General features: G+C 45.6%; 1 protein-coding gene across 1 annotated transcript in view; it reads right to left on the bottom strand.

Moving 5' to 3' along the window:
* Positions 1–20,025, bottom strand: part of STAG3 (STAG3 cohesin complex component) — a 171,059-nt gene that overhangs the window by 76,263 nt on the left and 74,771 nt on the right. Inside the window, exons 18-20 of the mRNA XM_077470584.1 lie at positions 12,735–12,824; positions 10,703–10,903; positions 7,043–7,113 (exon numbers count right to left, since the gene is read on the bottom strand). Of these exons, the coding sequence (XP_077326710.1) occupies positions 7,043–7,113; positions 10,703–10,903; positions 12,735–12,824 (362 nt within the window). The remainder of the gene's footprint in view (positions 1–7,042; positions 7,114–10,702; positions 10,904–12,734; positions 12,825–20,025) is intronic.

The raw sequence follows: 20,025 nt of genomic DNA, 5'->3' as shown, positions 1-20,025 counted from the left end.
TAATAGCCCTGGTAGTAGCCAGGGGTTCCACCAGATGTAGTAAGCATATCTCAACCGTCATGGGAATCGAAATAGAGGTGACTGACCTTATGCAGCTTGCTACACCCTGCCAGTATGCTTTGACCTGTAGGCATTCCCACAAGATATGCATAAAATTTGCTAGTGGCGAGGAGCACCTCCAGCAAGAGGATTGCGGATTCCCAAACATTCTAGAAGGTCTAGCTGGGGTCAGATAGATCCTGTGCAGGAATTTATAGTGAATTAGTCTGTCCCTAGTAGAGACCTGGGTCTGAATTGCAATTCCCCATATATCGTCCCAGTCATCTCTGTCTAACCCCGAGGTTGCAGCTTCCCACGCCTGTCTGCAGGGTTCCAACAGTTTTGTCATCTCCTGAAAGAGGTCTTTGTATATTCTGGAAACCGATTTAGTTAAAGAGTCACTACAAGTCAGCAGTTCTAGCTCACTGAGCTCAAGGTCTGATTGAAAGGCATGCCTTAGTTGAATGCATCTAAAAAAAAAAAAAATGCGTATTTGGTAGTTCATAACGTGATTTCAAAACATCAAAGGACATTAAGGTACCATTTGCTACAATGTGATTTAGTGTCTTAATTCCGTATTTCTTCCACACTATCGGGTCTGGCTAATCAAAGAAGTGAGGTAGATTGGGATTCCTCCACAAGGGGAGGTTTGGAGAAAATTTATCATGACTAGAAGGCCGGAGCCACAGAACATGCCCTAATCGCTGAGCGCATGGAGGACGTCAGAGGGTAGGGGGCCCTTGCACCCCTATATACCAAGTGGGATAGCGCTTCATATGAACCCACACATGCTGCCTCCAACGACACTGCAGCATCATCCGAAGGTGTGGTCAGGTCCACCAGCGGTGCGCCACCGTTAATTGGCCGGCTAAAAAATATTTATGGAAATTGGGTACTGGTAGGCCTCCCTCCCCCCACGGTTGCTGTTAGATGGTCAGTTTGATGAGGGGGATTCCTCCCTGCCACAGAAAGGTAGAGATCATACTGTCTATTGACTTGAAAATAGTTTTTGGTATCCACACCGGAGAGTTTCTAAGAGTATACAGGAGTAAGGGTAGAATTTTCATTTTGATTAGATTTATCTTTCCAATAAGGGACAATGGGAGGTTTTTTCCAGGAGTGTAATTTTTTAGAGATGATGTCTAGTAATGGGGACACATTAAGACTGATGAAATCGGTCACCGAGTTTGTAATTTGAAGACCCAGGTATTTAATTTGTGTTACCCATTGCAAGGGATTACTAGGTTCTGCCTGTCTAGTTGCCGTGTGGGAACGCAGTGGAAGTATCTTGGATTTGTTCCAGTTGACCCTGAGTCCAGAAACCCCAGTAAATCGCTTCAGTAGTGCCAGTGCAGCCTGTAGAGAAGGTCCAGTATCTCTAATGAATAGAACTAGGTCGTCTGCATAAAGGGCTGTAGTTTCGGTAAGGGTGCCCACCCTAATACCCTGAATTTGAGAGGAGGAGGGCAGTGCAATCGCCAGAGGTTCCATGACCAATGCAAATAAGCCTGGTGACAATGGGCACCCTTGTCTGGTGCCTCTGGATACTGGAAAACTGTCAGTCACCCCTCCATTCAAGCGGAGTGCTGCCACCGGCTGATCATAAAGCATTGATATCCATTTGAGGAATATGGGATCAAATACCATACATTGAAGTACCTGGGTCATATATCCCCAATCAATGGAGTCAAATGCCTTTTCCAGATCGAAAAACACCAGAGCCCCTCCAGAAGATATCTCTTCATCTATTTGCGTGTGGGTGTACACTCTGCGGATATTAATGTCAGTAGCTTTCTTGGGCATAAACCCTGTCTGATCTGGTGATCAAATGCTCTAGAATCCTCATCAACCTATTGGCAATCATTTTGGTCAAAATTTTGAGGTCCATGTTAACAGTGCTATGGGCCTGTAGGATGAACAGTTAAGAAGGTCTTTCTCAGGCTTGGGTAGTAACACCACATGTGCCTCATACAATGAAGGTGGCAATTTCCCTGCTTCAAAGCATTCTCCATAAAGTTGCAAGAGTCTGGGGGACAACCGTTCCATATAAGTTTTATACCACTCTGCCGGTATCCCATCAGGACCCGGAGCTTTACCATTGGGGAAGGAGGCAATGGCCGAAGCCAGCTCCCTAGGAGTAAAAGGAGCTTCCAATTCCGCCGCCACCTCCTCCGGCAGCTCCGGTATCCGAAGGGAGCCCAACAGGTCCGTTAGCACTTGGTTGTCGTATTTGGGTATAGCATTATATAACTCTGAGTAATAAGACACAAAAGCCTGCATAATACCCTCTCCATCTCTCACTAGATTACCTCCAGCTGAGTAAATGCAGGGAATAGCTGTATGTGTTCGGGTATCTGCTGCCAAGTAGGCCAACAGTTTCCAATTCTTGTCACCTTTTTCAAATAGTTCCTCAGCCCTTCTCTTAAATGTACATTGTGTATGAGTTTGAAAATGAACCAACAAGGCCCTTCTGGCCATCTGTAACTCCGCTAGGGTGGAGCAGGAGGGTGCAGCCGCATGAAACTTTGCACACTGGAGTTCACGAGCCTGAAGCGCCTCAGATTCTGAATTTTTCTCCACCCTTGCGGCTTTGATGGCAGCTATGTACGCCCCACGGGTGGATGCCTTGAACGCATCCCAGACCATGAGCCCGTCCGTTGAACTCTCATTGATGTCCCAATATTCCTGTATGTGCGGGGAGACCGACGATTCAACTGAGGGCTCGCTCATCCACCCCGAATGCAGCCTCCAAAATCTGCGACCATTACCTGAAGCTCGGCTCAGCATTACCTGTAGTGGGTTATGATCAGAAAGCCCCCCTGCCAGGTAACCTGAGTTAGCAAAGGCCAGATCAAGACGGGATGAGTAGGCGCTGACGTGGAAAAGATAAGAATAACAGCGCTCACCCAGATGTTTCCACCTCCACACCTCCTCTAACGCCACCATGTCCGCCCAATGGCCTAGTTCTACATTCCGCACCGAGTCGGGTTAGAGGTATCCAGCCCATAATCTACGATGTTATTAAAATCACCTGCCACAAGCACTTTAAGTGGGCCAAAAGGTAGCATTCTACTCAAACACCAGGTATAGTACCTCATTCTTGAAGTGGGGTGGAACATATACATTCGCTATTGCCAGAGATTTAATGGCAAGGACCACAATTGCATATCTCCCGTAGGGATCCGTTATTATATGTTCTATAGCACATGCTAATTTCTTGTGTATTAAAATGGCCACCCCCCTGGCAATATGAGGAGTGAGTGGAATGTATGGCTCTCTGTATCCAGTTCCTGTTTAGAGACAAAATTTTGTTACCCACTAAGTGGGTCTCCTGCAGGAGGATAATGTGGGGATTCAGGGATTTGAGGTACTGGAGGACTAATGAACGTTTAAATTTGGAATTTAGTCCGCGGACATTCTACGATATTATTTTGAGATCACTCAAAGTGTAGCTATGCATTGGATAGGGACAGGAGTTATGCTGTATAATGAGGAGGTCAGTGGGGAGGGACCCGAGCACAGAGAGACACAGAGCATCACATCACCACAAATGAACAGTATATATCTGGATAGGCAATTTTCAACCCCATGTGCTCGTACCAGTGAGGTGAGCCACAGAGGGAAGCATAAACAACAGTTATTATTTCCCAACAAAAAACACAAAAGAGAAAAAAAATTAAAAAAGTGCCTGCAGAAAATAAGAAAAAAAAAAAAGAAGAGTCACAGATAAAAACATTCTAAGAAGCAAACTCCCTGTTTGCTCCAGGCGAACCGAACCCAAAAAAAGAGCAAAACCGCCGGAGAAACTTTATTCCCATCAACTTAGTGAACAAAAAGTGGAATGTTCCGAGAGTCTATCCACTCAAAGAAAAAGAAAAAAATAAAAATAAATAAAAGGAAAGAAAAAAAAAAGGGAGGGTTCCGGGAAGACTTGTAAGTAGCGCAAACTTTCAGAACAGAACCTGAAGCTCCTGCAGTGCACGGATGGCAAGTCTCAGAGATTGGCATATATTGCAGACTGCCAGGGGGAACAAGAAACTTGGGACAACAGGATTCCAAAAAAGGCACTGCAGTAGCAGGAACAACCTCTCCCAGCAACCACACCACATGAAGGCAAGTGTCTTCCGGGCCTAGTCCACATGTTTTAATGGCACAGACTCCCCCCTCAGATCCCAGCCTTAAGCGATGGAATCCAGCCACTCAGCCACCTCTGCAGGGTATTCAAAGAACTTTGCAGCTTCACGATGAAGTACCTTTAGACGGCTAGGATACAACATGCTATAAATCAGCCCTTTCTCCCTCAGGCGTCTGCAGATATCTGTAAAGGATTGTCGTTTCTTTTGCAGTTCCGGAGAGAAATCAGGATACAAATGGATGACAGTATTTTCGTGTTTCAGTTCATGGTGCTTGCGGGCCTCCGCCAGGATCAAATCTCTATCCCTAAAGTTCAACAGGCTTACAAGGAACGCACGTGGCCACGCACCTGCAGGTCTCCGCCCCGCGGGCACCCTGTGTGCCCGTTCCACGACATAGACAGGAGATAAATGTTGCAGGCCCAAGAGCTTTTTCACAAAGGCCTCTGCAAACTCCACCGGGTTAGCGCCCTCCTCACTCTCAGGGAGCCCAACCACCCGGACATTATTACGCCGGAGGTGGTTCTCCGCATCTTCTGAATGGGCCATTAGAGTTTTGACCTACTGCTGCAACTCCACCACAGATTGTGCCATGTCCTCTACTGCAGAAATGTGCTGCTCAGTTTCTGTTAAACGGCCCCTGATTTTATCCATATCCTGCCTTATTAGCCCACATTCGATCGTCAGGGTATCTATTTTCCCCTCCACAGACGACTTACTGCCTGCAATGGCCGCCAGTATCATTGCGGTGGATCGCTACCCCAGCCGTTCCAACGGTCCCTTCACTACTCTCAGCGATTCCTCCTGATCCGAGGCCTCGAGTGCCGCCATCCAGGAGTCTGTCTGTACCGCTAGAGAGGCTAGAGAGGATGGTGGTATAGGCAGGATGGGCTCCGCACATGTGCGGCGGAATCCGGGAGATGGAAGTAGCTGTCTTCTTTGCCGATTTACATTTCCCGGTCATCAGAAGGACCCGGGGAGCCCCCCAGACAGGAGAAAAGGTATTTGCTGAGAAGGATGGCTTAGAATGAATCAGGCTGAAGACGGAGTAGAGTCACGGATGACAGGAGCTCAGACTGAACACGTCTGTCTCTTTTCACATCACGGCCATGCTGTAGGTGGCAGTTTGGCTCGTTAGGCACCACTGGTGGCCGTGGGCCAGGTGGAGATGAGTCAGGGAGACAGAGACTGAGTGAGGATAGTACAGCAGGATGGAGCAAGATGGCCACCACACGTGTCACTGGCACCAGGAGCTAAGGCCGCTGTATGTCTTGCAGAGGATGGCCACCCCTCACTGTGGAGTCGTGATCTGTCAGGCCAGATGGTTGCTATCGGTGCCTCAGAGCAGGTGCTGAGGAGGTAAGAGGGCCGTGGGTGGTTTGCCTGGGTGTATCAAGATGGCCACTTCTCACCAGGCCGGATCCCTGGATACCCTCTCCCGCCACTGAACTGGAGGGTCACAATGGGAGCTGCAGGCAGTGGCCAGCCTGCTGTGAGGTCCGGCGGCTGCAGCAGGAGGAGACTCAGTGTGATCAGGGAGTCCTGTATTACCTGCCGAGGCCGTCCCTGGGTGTAGCAAGTTGGCCACCGAGAGCTGGGCCGAAGCCACGGCCTGTCCCTTAGGAGGAGACCGGGCCCAGGGCAGTCAGGGAGGCCGGGGCCGCCGCCGGGTACAGCAAGATGGCCGCTAGGCTGGAGCCGCGGATTTTTCCACAGGCAGCTGCAGAAGAGCCTCAATTGCGGTCACGGCGGTGCCTCAACAAACTGAGAGGCTCTGAGAACCACAGAGAGAGAAATGGCAGGCCCGCCGAAGTCAGGAATCCAAGGATGAGAATCAGGAATGGCAGGAGCTAAGCACTCACACTTCTGTTCAGGCCACCATCCGGCCACACCCCTTTCACAGTTATTTTTAACAGGAAACGTAGCTTATAAGGTGAAATACAGTATTTGGAAATCCATCGGACTGTTTACATGTTGAATTATGAAAGCAAAAGGTGTTCTGTCACATTAGCAAACCTGTGAAATCAACAGGTTTGCCGCTGCTTTTAAAATTCAACATCTTAACAGTTCGTCTGATTTTTACATACTGTATTTCACCTTATAAGCTCAGTTTCCTGTTAAAAATAACTGTAAAAATGCAAAACTCCGGTGGGTGTAACAAGATGTCCGCTTACCCCCTTTTTGATCTATCTTTACTGTAGAGGAGTGCGGGGTGTAGCAAGATGTCGGCGACGGAACGTCACTTCCATTACAAAATCTGACGGGTTGCCATATCTGACGGAACACCGGCTTTAGTGGAGAGATCACCAATAAAGGCTGCAGAGCCAGGCCGATGACATCACCCATAGGCTTACTATTGAGCATCTGTTGTCAGCTGGCCCTCCTCTAAACTAAAGCCAGCGCATGGATTCAATCATGTTGCCGAAGTGCCCTCAGCATATGTAAGTATACACATCGTTCCTTCACAGGGTAGTTAGAATAGGCTTAGAATGGAGGTGGGAGCAGGTTGAGGTACAGTTCGTATTTGACTGGACTTCCACTTTGACTGCTATTACAGCAATGGAAATAACATAGAAAAATAAAAATCATAGATCTGGCAGGGATTGGTATAGATGTATATTGTCCTCATCCTATAGACACCAAGTTGAACTCGAGTAGCTTCAGCGAGAAAAGAGGAATCAACTTACTCACTAGGCAATATCCCCCCACTTCCTTCCAACAATAAAAAAAATAAAAAATAATGTGATTTATTGATAAGTAACACAGGCAGTTCCTTTTGCAGAGTCCAAGATAAACAGGACCCCTTGTTTTTATATTAAAATAATTTTACTCATCTCTTTATTGTTCCCTTTCCTATTTGAGAGTGTTACCTGTACAGAGCCGAAAGTCTTTTCATCGTAGCAGCAGCATTATAGACATCGTCTTCATCCAGATCGGACACCTAGAAAAAGAATACCTGGTGAGCATGTAAAACCTAGCCTATCTACTCAAATACTATTGGGCCATATTTCTAAAACAGTTAAAGAGGAGCTGCGCCTAAAAAAAAAAATATTAAAAGCCAGCAGCTACTAATATTGCAGCTGCTGACTTTTAATAATATCACACTTACCTGTCCCAGGTTCCAGCGATGTCGGCGGCAGATAACGAGCGATCGCTCGTCTCGCTGCAGCCACCGCCGCCATCCTCTGTCAGGGAATCGGGAAGTGAAGCATGAGGGCTTCACTGCCCGGTTCCCTACTGCGCATGCGCGAGTTGCGCTGCGCTTCTCTTATGGTCTCCCGCTGTGTCTCTGGGAACTGTGTGTTTCCCAGAACACAACGGGGGGGGGCGGAGCCATGCGGCGGTCTGGCCGGAAGTGGGTGCAGATACCTGGATTATCCAGGTAACTGCACCCCCCTCCCCCCCGAAAGGTGCCGATTGTGGCACCAGAGGGGGGGAGGGATAATACTAGCGGAACTTCCCCTTTAGGGTGAAGAACCGCTTTAAAATAAATAAATAAATAAAAAAAGGAATAATGCCTATTTTATGTCCACCAGACAGTTTCTCCCTCCTATCTACATAGCTCCCAACTGTCCCTGATTTCGAGGAACTGTCCCTGATTTCGAGCAATGTCCCTCTGTCTCTCTTTCCTCCTCATCTGTCCCTCATTTTGGTCTGATCCATATAGTTGTATATAAAATACACTTGTTATCTTTCAAAAAGTGTTTCCCAGAGCTAAACCTTTCATCTGATTTCTAAATTGCCGCATTTGTAAAGCCAATATAAAGGAATAGTAGTGGTAAAAAAATAAAAAAAAAAATAAAAAGCTCTTGTGGATTTAATTAACTTTTTTTGGTTGAGTCTCCTTTAAGGGGGTGTGGCAGGGGGCGTGTCCTATGCCTACATACGTTTGCTAGTGGGTGCCCCTCATTCCCATCTCAAAATGTTAGGAGGTATGGATCTATACTACCCAAAAAGAATGAAGAGTAAATGGAAATATGGCTGCTAGAAGCAAAACAAACGGTTCATGTTTCACACAATGCCTGTAGTCACTGATATAAAATAGGCTGGAAAATAAGAATCATAGATTAGTATAGTGATTCTCATACTCTGTACTCTGCTTCTCTGAGTAATGTCCTCTCCTCTTTACTCTCCTTTCCTGTCACAAACCTGGGCACTTCAAGCTAAACATACAATGAAAAGATGCAGAGGTTGCTTTCAGTAAAATCATCTGATCATCAGCAGATCCAAGAAATATAAGCAGCTGAAGTTATACCAGAACCTCAACCTTCCTATAAAAAGTGAGTTTAGCCCCACCTCACCTGTCAACTTTCAGACTTCCAAAGGGCACAAACTGCCAATATTCAGCAATGGCAGAATGGAGGAGGGTCAGCTGCTAAGACTTTTTTTTTTGACATTATGCGCATGAACTACATCAGAGATGTCCAACCCGTGTCCCAGGAGAGTTGAGCATGGGGCCCGGGCATGCTTGCAGGGATGCGGGGTATGGTGTGCAAGCATAGCAGAGGCACTGACAAGCCAAGCACATCTGGGAGGGATGCTGGGCTGCCGTGTTTCCAATAGCACCGGCAGCAGCAGAGGCGGGGACTCCCATCCAATATAATAGCCCTGTATCGAAGGCTGTGCTTTTCTGTGGAGCGCTTGAATAAAAGATTTTAATGAGCATGTACACAGAGTTGCTGATCCTCTATTTTGGAATATGTTGCGACAGTGTGGCAGCTGCAGATCCGGCACCCGTTATATATTTTATGTGTGGCCCAAGACAATTCCTCTTCTTTCAATGTGGCCCAGGAAGGTCAAAATGTTGGACACCACTGGTCCACATGTATGGAGGTGGGGTAGGAGTAACAATTTGCAGGGCGGAGAAGTGGTATATAATGTGCTAGGGATGCTGGACTGCATAGGGGATAGCCAATCAACTGTAGTTACTATTTGGGCATTCGTATGCCCCATTTGAAGTCCTTTGGGATGAAACGCGTCGGGATTGGCTTTCTGCTTCTCATTTTTATTCTGTGATCACAGTTTTTATTCCAACTGATGTACATCATATGGAGGCATTTTTTTCTTTGCATAGCCTTCCGGACAAGAGTTCCTTTGTGGTCCAGTCGTTCCTTCCATTCCTAAGGCCCAGTCCCAGCGTGGTGTTGGTCCTCAACACCTTTTGGAGTTGTGTCTGGAGGCTCTGGGTTCCTTGGAGTTCTGTCGATCTGCCGATCCCGTGGCATCCATGCCTTCATGACTGTCGCTGACATTCGAGTCCACCTGTTCCTGTAAGAGTAGATATACGTCCCCTTTTTGGTTGAAGATTGTACTATCCCTGATGCTTCTCATAACGGACACTGCCAGCGTATTCCATCTCTGATTGGTCATCTTTTGGTGGTTGACGCATATGGCCCTTCTTAGGACCTTCACACTTATTGGACTTTTTCACTTTTCCATTTGTGTTATTTCTGTATAATAGTTTCTTTTTGTATTATTCACTCACATATTGTTATACGAGTTCACTCCCTAGAGCTACATTATTTATCATTTACTCAAAACCCATTGGTGACGGCTTACGGAATAGAATAGCTGGCAGCAGGGAGATATTCAACCACCCATGCTGTTTAGCATGAATGGGAGAATCTATGAATTGCTCTCGTTTAGCCTCAGACCAGAAAAATCTTTAAAGGAACTATGTATAACATGTAAAGATATGACAAAAATCCACACAATTAGCATGAAAATTGCTGTACTTCCTCTAATATGCATAGTTCCTAAATCATCAGCACCACATGTGGGCCATAATATGTTTTTTTTTTTTTCTACAAATACCTCAATCAGGAAAAAAAGAAAGTATTGTGGCCAGGGACAGGGACAGGTGGGTTAGTGTGGAAATTGGGAGTGGAGTCCACACTGATTTTCCCAATCTGCATGCATTTCTTGGGTCAGTGTCTCTAATGCCGCGTACACACGGGCGGACTGTATGGCGTACTTAGTCCGTCGAAACACATTTCAGCGGACAATCCGCTCGTGTGTGGGCTTCAGCGGACTTTTTCAGCGTGCAGTCCGGCGTACTAAGTATTTCGGATTTTCCGTAATTCTGTCCGTTATACTTTGGTTTCAGCGGACAATACGGTCGTCAGTGTGCTAGTTCGACGGACTAAGAATGGCGCATGCCCAGAAAGGATTTACACGGCGGAAAGGTGCTTTGCTGTGTATTGGACTAACTATTTCTAGTCCCGTCGTACGTGCTGTACACGTCATCGCGCAAGCTTTCGTCGGACTGTTTGGGTATCCGTGTGTGGTCAAGTCCGTTCAGTGGAAAGTATGACGGACTGTCCGTCGGATTGTATGACGGACTAAGTACGCCATACAATCCGCTCGTGTGTACGCGGCATAAGTGTTAAAGCCAGAGACAGCCAATCAATTACCATTTTCAGAAAAAGGTCAGCAATGGCTTCTCATGGATTTTTTTCCTCTGCATTTGTGTTCTTTGAGAAAAATCACAGCAAGGCATGTTCATGAACTGGCCAGTGTGAATCTAATACCTGCATGATGTCTGGGAGCAATTTTAGGAAGTAGTCACTGAGCCCGTCCACCAATTGGCTGACCGTGAGGTCTGTCTTCTTGTGCAAGGTCTGTTTGCGGTCAGATAAAGCGTAGAGTGCCCGGGAACAGCTCTCCAGAACCTTCGGGTCAGTGTGTTTCTCCAGGATCTCTCGTATTTGGGTCAGAAGAAGATGAAAGTACTGAGAAGACAAGAAAATGGCAGGATGTTTAACGTTTTGCACACACTGGTGCATTACTGCCTAAAAAGCCACTTCATGCACCATAACTTTAAAAGTCTGCAGGAATTCCTGATACAATAATAAGCAGCAACAGTTTTTCCTGGGCTGAGGGTTTCCGCCTGGCCTCCTCCGCGCAGCAGCAGTCCACATTGAGGACATCCAGCGCTGATATTCTGGTGACCTGACAAAGAACCCAACTTGGCAGAGAACCACGTCACTTACGGTTTCTTTAAACCCACAGTAATTGGACATTTGGACAAAATTGTGTTTGGACACAACAGCGGCAACCGAATGCAGTCCGGTAAAGCAACATTTCAGTGTTTTTACAGTACAGTGGCTAATGGGGACAAAGTTGTCACCGCCTCGGAGGTGGCTATTTTGTTGGTTAGTGTTGGAGCGGAGTAACAATCTCTGCCCGTAATAGCGTGCAACGGGCTGTATTTGGTTGCCGCTCTTGTATCCAAACACCTATTCCTGAAAATGTGAAATGACTGCTTAAAAATCGGCAATTAATAATGGTTTAAAAAAACCAGAAGTGGCTTTGTTTCAAGATTCTGCCAAGTTGCGTATTTTGTCAGAACACCGGACTCCCCTTCCTGATGAGCTCGTTTTTACTTTACTTCACTTAATGCACCTAATAAACCTGTAAACTGTCTGCACTTAGAGGCACTTTTTTTTCTTCTCTCTCCTGCCTGTCTTTTAGAGCTTGCTTGGACACCATGTCTCAGAATCCCCCCAATCTTGTTGGATAACTTCCTTCTGTCCTATGAACTTCATACTTATATGGACTTCTTATAAACTATTTTTGCAGAGACTCACACAGGGTCTGGTTACCTGTTGACGCCTTCTATCCTTGTCGTTTAGAGGTCACACATTTGCTGCAGGCAGAAGAAAGCATTTTCCCAGTCTCTGTGTAAAAAGGCTGTTTGATCCTGTCTTCTCTGATCCTCCCCTTCGTTCACTGCCTGCAAGCCAACTGCTGACAGTACAGAGCCATAGGAGGCACTATACACATGCTCAGTTTGGTGTGTATTGCTAAAGAGGGTTTTTTTTTGGGGGGGGGGGGGGGCATAGGGCCAATCAGTACTGTCCAAACAGAGGGTCTGGGGCCATGCAGCCTCATAGGACAGTCAGAGGAGAATGAAAACTTCTCCAGCAAGCTTTATCCAGACACCGATAGAAGTCACAAGACTGCTATATACTGTTGATGAGAAAAGGTGTTTAGCAGTTTATATTTACTAAAATAATTGCATTTCCATGTTCTGTGTACTGTGGGGGGCCAGATATAGTGAATGCAGGGTCCTGAGTTTAGTAACACTATAGGTCAGGGGTCTCAAACTGGCTGCCCTCCAGCTGTTGCGAAACTACATTTCCCATGAGGCATTGCAAGGCTGACAGCTACAAGCATGACTCCCACAGGCAGAGGAATGATGGGACTTGTAGTTTTGCAACAGCAAAAAGTAGGCAGTCAGCAGGGGGGAAAGACTCCTAATCCACATACACGTGTCAGGTCAGTTACTTAAAAATTTGGTGAAGTAGAGTTAACGGAATGCTAGGTCTGCTTTATTTGCTCAGTTGAAAGAAAACAGTTTACACAGTTCAATGGCTCAAGCTCAGATATACACACACCTGAATGATGACTCTCCCCTTTTTCCTGCTCTTATCAGACAGGGCCCTCTGAATTTCAGAGAGAGATAGAAAAAGACCGAAAGTAAACAGCTTCTGCAGTTTTTTCTCTCTGTAGAAAACCCCAAAATACTTATAAGCCTTGTACGTAGGGGTTGATATTTACCTTTTCCAGTCTATCAGTACAATACATCTCCAGTTCTAGGTACCCCACCACCTTCAGGAAACTTTCCATTTTATCTGCATCAGCCGAAAACTAAAAAGAAATTGAATCTGGTTAAGACGAATGGATCACATAAAGTGCAATCTCCTCCAGGTGTTTACATTTTAGTTTCAAATACTATAGAACAGAGTCTAAAGGTAGGCCAAGGTGCCACATCCCTTACACATTCAATTTACAAAAAAATTTTGTTTGGGTGCAAAGTCGCACGACCGCGCAATTGTCAGTTACAGTGGAGCAGTGCCGAATAGAAAAAAGTGCTCTGGTCAGGAAGGGGGTAAAATCTTCCGGGGCTGAAGCGGTTAAAGCTTGTTAAAAATGCCAAGTGTGCCCCCGAGACCACCAGATTGGGGTTCTCTCCGTAAAGGCTCCTTTAGAGACTGCACAGGAGAAACTTCCAACCAGAAGAGGCTTAACTTGGAGGGGTGATTGTGGTAAGAGGTGTGAAGTCCATCTCAATCTTGTCAGGCGAGGATAAAAAAAAAAAAAAAAAAAAAAAAAATGAAGTGGAGTACTTCACCTTCAAATTTATAGTTAAACACTTAGAGTCCATTCACACAGGGGCAACACGACTTCTAGTGCGACTTTTGGAGGCAACTTGGACATGACTTGAGTATGAATGAGTATGAATAACAGCGTGACCTGGAGCGACTTCAACATTGGCCATGGCCAATCCGAGAATAATCAGTTTATCAAAGGAGGAACTCCACGCCAAATTTTAAATAAAAAAACGACATGGGTTCCCCCTCCAGGAGCATACCAGGCCCTTAGGTCTGGTATGGATTTTAAGGGGAACCCCCCCTACGCTGGAAAAATGGTGTGGGGGTCCCCCCAAAATCCACACCAGACCCTTATCCGAGCACAAAGCCTGGCGGGTCAGGAAAGGGGGTGGGGACGAGCGAGCGCGCGGGGGGGGGGGTGCTTTGGGAAAGGGGGGCATCCTGTGGCCCCCCACCCCAAAGCACCTTGTCCCATTGTTGATGAGGACAAGGGCCTCTTCCCGACAACCCTGGCTGTTGGTTGTCGGGGTCTGTGGGCGGGGGGGCTTATCGGAATCCGGGAGCCCCCTTTAATAACGGGGCCCCCAGATCCCGGCCCCCCACCCTATGTGAATGAGTAAGGGGTACATTGTGCGTGGGGGGCCTCTTTTTCCCTTTTTTTTTATGGGTGTGGATGGCCATGCATGTATATTTATACTGTATTTATTACTTGTATTGCTATATACTAATTGTTACGTTTTTCTTTTTTACACACCTAAGTTTGTGCATGTCTTGTAATTTTATACTTATCTATTGGATATTCTTTTCCTTTTCCTGATGAAACCATTCCGGCGAAACATGTTGAAATTTTAGGACATGGAGAACAAATCTGTATGTGACTTCAGTTCTTTCAGTGGTTAGGGTTGTGGTGTGTGTTATACCCAGAACTATGATTGTAACTGTAGTTCTTACTTTTATCTCGTTTATTCCTAATAAATGCTCTATATGTATTTTTTATATATTTGTTTCGTTTTGCATATATGTTGTACCTTTAAAGTCCCAGTTTCTCAATTTTTTGTGGTCCATTACTTTTAGGGATGTTGGTACCTTTATATGTTATGTTTGATTTTTGTTGCTGACCTCTCTTATCCCCACATGTGCTTTGAACTTGTAAATATGGCATCTGAGGTCTTTTTGACCCCAGATCTCATATTTAAGAGGCCCTGTCATGCTTTTTTCTATTATTATTATACAGGTTTTATATAGCGCTAACAGTTTGCTCAGTGCTTTACAACATGAGGGCAGACATTACAGTTACATTACAATTTGGTACAAGAGGAAGCAGAGGGCCCTGCTCGTTAGAGCTTACAATCTAAAAAGGAAGGGTCAATTGATATAAAAGGTAATAGCTGTGGGGGGGATGAGCTGATGGAGGAAGTAAAACAGTGTTAGTTAGGAGCAGGATAGGCTTCTTTGAAGAGAAGGGTTTTCAGGGATCGTCTAAAGATGGATAGATTAGGGGACAGTCGGACAGATTGGGGTAGGGATTTCCAAAGGATGGGAGAAGCTCTGGAGAAATCCTGGAGGCGAGCATGGGAGGAGGTGACAAGGAAACTAGAGAGCAGGAGGTCTTGGGATGACCGAAGAGGGCGGCTTGGTTGGTATTTTGGGACTAGGTTAGTGATATAACTAGGGGCAGAGTTATGGATGGCTTTGTAAATTATTGTTAGTACTTTGAATTTTATTCGTTGGGTGAGTGGAAGCCAGTGCAGGGATTGGCAGAGAGGGGTGGAGGACACTGAATGGCTGGTAAGGTGGATGAGTCTGGCAGTGGCATTCATTATGCCCTGGAGGGGGGATAGTCTATGTAAAGGTAATCCAATGAGGAGGGAGTTGCAGTAGTCGAGGCGAGAGATGACCAGGGAGTGAATTAGAAGCTTGGTGGTGCCATTAGTTAAAAAGGGGCGTATTCTGGAAATGTTGTGGAGGCTAAGGCGGCATGATTTGGACAGGGCTTGTATGTGGGCCTGAAAGGAAAGTTCGGAGTCTAAGGTTACCCCTGGCACCCTGGAATGTGGGGACGGACTGATAGATGTGCCCTTGATCTTGACAGAGAAGTCGGGGGAGGGGGCACGTGGGGGAGGAAATATTAAGAGCTGGGTTTTAGATGGATTAAGTTTGAGGAAGTGGTTTGACATCCAGGCTGATATGTCTGTTAGTAGATCAGTGATGCGTGAGGAGATTGATGGGGTGAGCTGAGGGGCAGAGAGATAGATTTGGGCGTCATCAGCATATAAATGGTAGTGAAAGCCATGGGAGGCTATCAGCTGACCCAGGGAGGACGTGTAGATCGAGAATAGTAGAGCTCCAAGGACAGAACCTTGGGGGACCCCAACGGAAAGGGAAGTTGGAGAAGAGGAAGTGGAGTTGTAAGTGACACTGAAGGTGCGATGAGATAGGTAAGATTCAAACCAACGGAGAGTGCAGCCATGGAGACCAAGAAAATTGAGATTTTTGAAGAGGAGGGGGTGGTCAACTGTATCAAAGGCAGCAGAATGTTTACATTCCTTGTAATAGGAATAAAAGTGACCTTTAAAAAAAAAAAAAAAGTGTAAAAACAAAAAATAAAAAAGGTAAAATAAATAAGAAAAAAAATGTTTTTTTTAAAGTACCCCGTTCCCGACAAGCTCGTGCGCAGAAGCAAGCACACACGTGAGTAGCGCCGGCATATAAAAACGGTGGTCAAACCACACATGTGAGGTATTGCCGCGATCGATAGAGCGAGAGCAATAATTTTAGACCTAGACCTCCTCTGTAACTCAAAACATGCAACCTGTAGAAATTTTTAAACGTCGCCTATGGAGATTTTTAAAAAATAAAAACACTTTACTGAGAATTATATTTCTCCTAGTGGTTCACCACCTATACTTATGGAGATTTTTAAGGGTAAAAGTTTGTCGCCACTCCACTAGCGGGCGCAATTTTGAAGCGTGACATGTTGGGTATCAATTTACTCGGGGTAACATCTTTCACAATATGTAAAAAAAAAAATAGTTACTGTTGTCTTATTTTTTAATTTAAAAAAAGTGTATTTTTTCCCAAAAAAGTGAGACCGCTGCTCAAATACAATGTGACAGAAAGTATTGCAACGACAGCCATTCTATTCTCTAGGGCAGTGATGGCGAACCTTGGCACCCCAGATGTTTTGGAACTACATTTCCCATGATGCTCCACTACACTGCAGAGTGCATGAGTATCATGGGAAATGTAGTTCCAAAACATCTGGGGTGCCAAGGTTCGCCATCACTGCTCTAGGGTGTTATAAATAAAATGTATAATGTTTGGGGGTTCTAAGTAATTTTCTAGCAAAAAAAAAACAGTTTTTAACTTGTAAACAACAAATCTCAGAAAGAGGCTCCTGTCTCCTGTCAGGTTGTGGGGGCGGAGTCACAACTCATCGTGTGCTGCCATGATGCGTTAGGAAAAAAAGATTAAGGAATAAAATACATTCTCTTCATTGGAACAGGGAAAAATCCAAGATATCAGTAGCCAAAAAATGACTATGCTCCAAGCTCAAACCTTTACTGATTCTTTTCATAATGAAAGCAATGTTCCCTGGTTCCCCATTAGACTTCTATATTAACCTGTTCTCACAGGCTCAACATTAATCCAACCCTGCGCCTTGAGCTTTTGATGTTAATAGTGTTGTGTTGCTCGGAGGATACACTTTGACAGTGTGATCTATTATCTTTCTGACAGTCTCCATCTGTTCAATCCAGCCTATCAAAAAACAGGCACAAGCAGCTTAAAAATAATAAAGTAAAGTGAGAATCTACCAATTTATTCCCAGCTTTGTAATGAACACTTGAGCCCGGGGCTACAGGATCAAGTGACCGGACCAGAGCAGAGTAAAGTTCGGTAAACACACACATCTTTTTTCAACAGGTTAGACAGGTCACGTGATCCCGCAGCTCTGGCTTCCCAGACGTTGTTAAAGTGGTTTTAAACCCCAAAAATAAAAACCTGCAAGACAAAGGAATAATGAGCTAGTATGCATAGCATACTAGCTCATGATGTATTACTTACCTTAGATCGAAGCCCCCCCCCGCAGCGCTCCTCGTTCACCGATCCGGCCGGCGACATTGCTCCCGAAGTTACTTCCGGGTATTGCGGGCTCTGGCGCTGTGATTGGCCGGAGCCGTGATGAAGTCACTCCCGAGCATGCGCGCGGGAGCCGCTGGCAGCGGCACAGTCTGCGCCGTTGCTTCAGTGCCAATGACGTCACTCCGAGCATGTGCGTGGGAGCCGCTGGCAGCGGCACAGTCTGTGCCGTTGCTTCAGTGCCGAGGACGTTGGCACATGCAAATACAGGAGATATCTCCTAAACTGCTCAGGTTTAGGAGATATCCAGGGTAGCTACAGTTAAGCCTTATAGGCTTGGCTGTAGCAAAAAGTGTGTTCTAAGGGTTTACAACCAGTGCTCCCTGAGTGACAGCTGAAGGATCATGTGACCAGGCTTAAAATTTGTACACAGATATTTTTTTTTTAATTCAGGTTAGGCCTGATAAATGGGGGGAGGGGAAGGCTATTTTAAGACAAATTGGGCTTTTCTTTCACTTTAACCGCTTAAGGACCGCCTCCTGCACATATACACTGGAAGAATGGCGCAGCTGGGCACAAGCACATACAGGTACGTTGCTCTTTAAGTGCCCAGCCGTGGGTCGGGAGCATGCTGCGGACTGCGGACAGCGGACTCGATCGCCGCTGGTGTCCCGCGATTGGGTCACAGAGCTGAAGAACAAGGAGAGGTCTGTGTAAACAAACCTCTCCATGTGCTTCCTACTGAGCCTGTCACTGATCGTCTGTTCCCTGTTATAGGGAAAGACGATCAGTGACATCAGACGCCAAGCCACGCCCCCTACAGTTAAAAAAAAAAAAAAAAAAACACACACACACTTAATCCCTCCCCGCCCCCTAGTGGTTAACTCCTTCACTGCCAGTGTCATTTAGACAGGAATCAGTGCATTTAAATAGCACTGATTGCTGTATAAATGACAATGGTCCCAAAAATGTCCGATGTGTCCGCCATAATGTAGCAGTCACAATAAAAATCGCTGATTGCCGCTATTACTAGTAAAACAAAAATATATTAATAAAAATGCTATAAAACTATCCCCTATTTTGTAAACACTAGAACTTTTGCGCAAACCAATCAATCGCCAATTGCGATTTTTTTTAATCAAAAATATGTAGAATAATACGTATCGGCCTAAACTAAGGAAAAAAAATGTTTTTTTTATATATGTTTTGGGGATATTTATTATAGCAAAAAGTAAAAACATTTTTTTTTCAAAATTGTCGCTCTATTTTTGTTTATAGCGCAAAAAATAAAAACCGCAGAGGTGATCAAATACCACCAAAAGAAAGCTCTATTTGCGGGAAAAAAAGGACGCCAATTTTGTTTGGGAGCCACGTCGCACGACTGCGCAATTGTCAGTTAAATCAACGCAGTGCCGAATCGCAGAAAGTGGTCTGGTCCTTTGGCTGCAAATTGGTCCGGGGCTTAAGTGGTTAACAGAATTAATAAAAAGGCCCCATGCCCAGAAGAAGTACCCATAATGGGCCATAGACATGGTTAGCAGATCCTTTTTGAGGGATCAACCTAAAAAAAGATGTCTAAATACCATCTTTGGTTCCAAATTTGTCCTCTGGGGTACAGGGAAGTGGTTCATATTGTGAAATTAAACGTATCTATTCTTCATGGAGACGGTCATATCAGGCAAAGACTGCTGTTTCACTAGTAGGGGGTCCCTGCATTGGGATTATTATCTCCAAAATATTTTGATAGCAAAAAAATTCCTTCTCCTAGGCTTAAAGTGGTTGTAAAGGCAGAAGTTTTTTTTTTAATCTTAATACATTCTATGCATTAAGATGAAAAGCTTTCTGTGTGCAGCAGCCTCCCCTAATACTTACCTGGGCCCCCTCTCGATCCTCAAGTGCCTCGGCCATCCAGGACTCTCCCTCCTGATTGGTTGAGATACAGCAGTGATGTCATTGGCTCCCGCTGCTGTCAATCAAACTCAGCCAATCAGGAGAGCGAGGGGGTAGACCCCACCGCAGCTCCATGGCTGAATGTATACACGGAACTGCGGCTCAGCTCGGGTGCCCCCATATCAAACTGCTTGCTGTGGGGGGCACTCAACTGGAGGGAGGGGCCAGGAGCTCCAGCCAGGGACCTGAGAAGAGGAGAATCCAGGCTGCTCTGTGCCAAACCAACTGCACAGTGCAGGTAAGTATAATTCCCATACACACGGTCGGATTTTCCAAAGGAAAATGTTCGATGGGAGCATTTTGTCGGAAATTCGACCGTATGTAGGCTCCATTGGACATTTTCCATCGGAATTTCCGTCACACAAAATTTAAGATCTGGATCTCAAATTCTCCGACAACAAACTCCGTTGTCAGAAATTCCAAGCGTGTGTACACAATTCGGACGCACAAAGTTCCACGCATACTCGGAATCAAGCAGAAGAGCCACACTGGCTATTGAACTTAATTTTTCTTGGCTCTTCGTACGTGTTGTACGTCACTGCGTTCTTGATGTTCCCAATTTCCGACCAACTTTGTGTGACCGTGTGTATGCAAGACAAGTTTGAGCAAACATCTGTCTGAAAAAATCCATGGATTTTGTTGTCGGAATGTCCGATCGTGTGTACGGGGCATAACATGTTTGTTATTTTATTAAGGAAAAAAAACAA

The sequence above is a fragment of the Lithobates pipiens genome, unplaced genomic scaffold, assembly GCF_037356315.1.
Source record: "Lithobates pipiens isolate NorthernLeopardFrog02 unplaced genomic scaffold, aLitPip1_a1.2 Scaffold_8, whole genome shotgun sequence".
Lineage (NCBI taxonomy): Eukaryota > Metazoa > Chordata > Amphibia > Anura > Ranidae > Lithobates > Lithobates pipiens.
The sequence above is the reverse complement of the archived record's forward strand: the minus strand, read 5'-3'. Positions and strand labels throughout refer to the sequence as shown.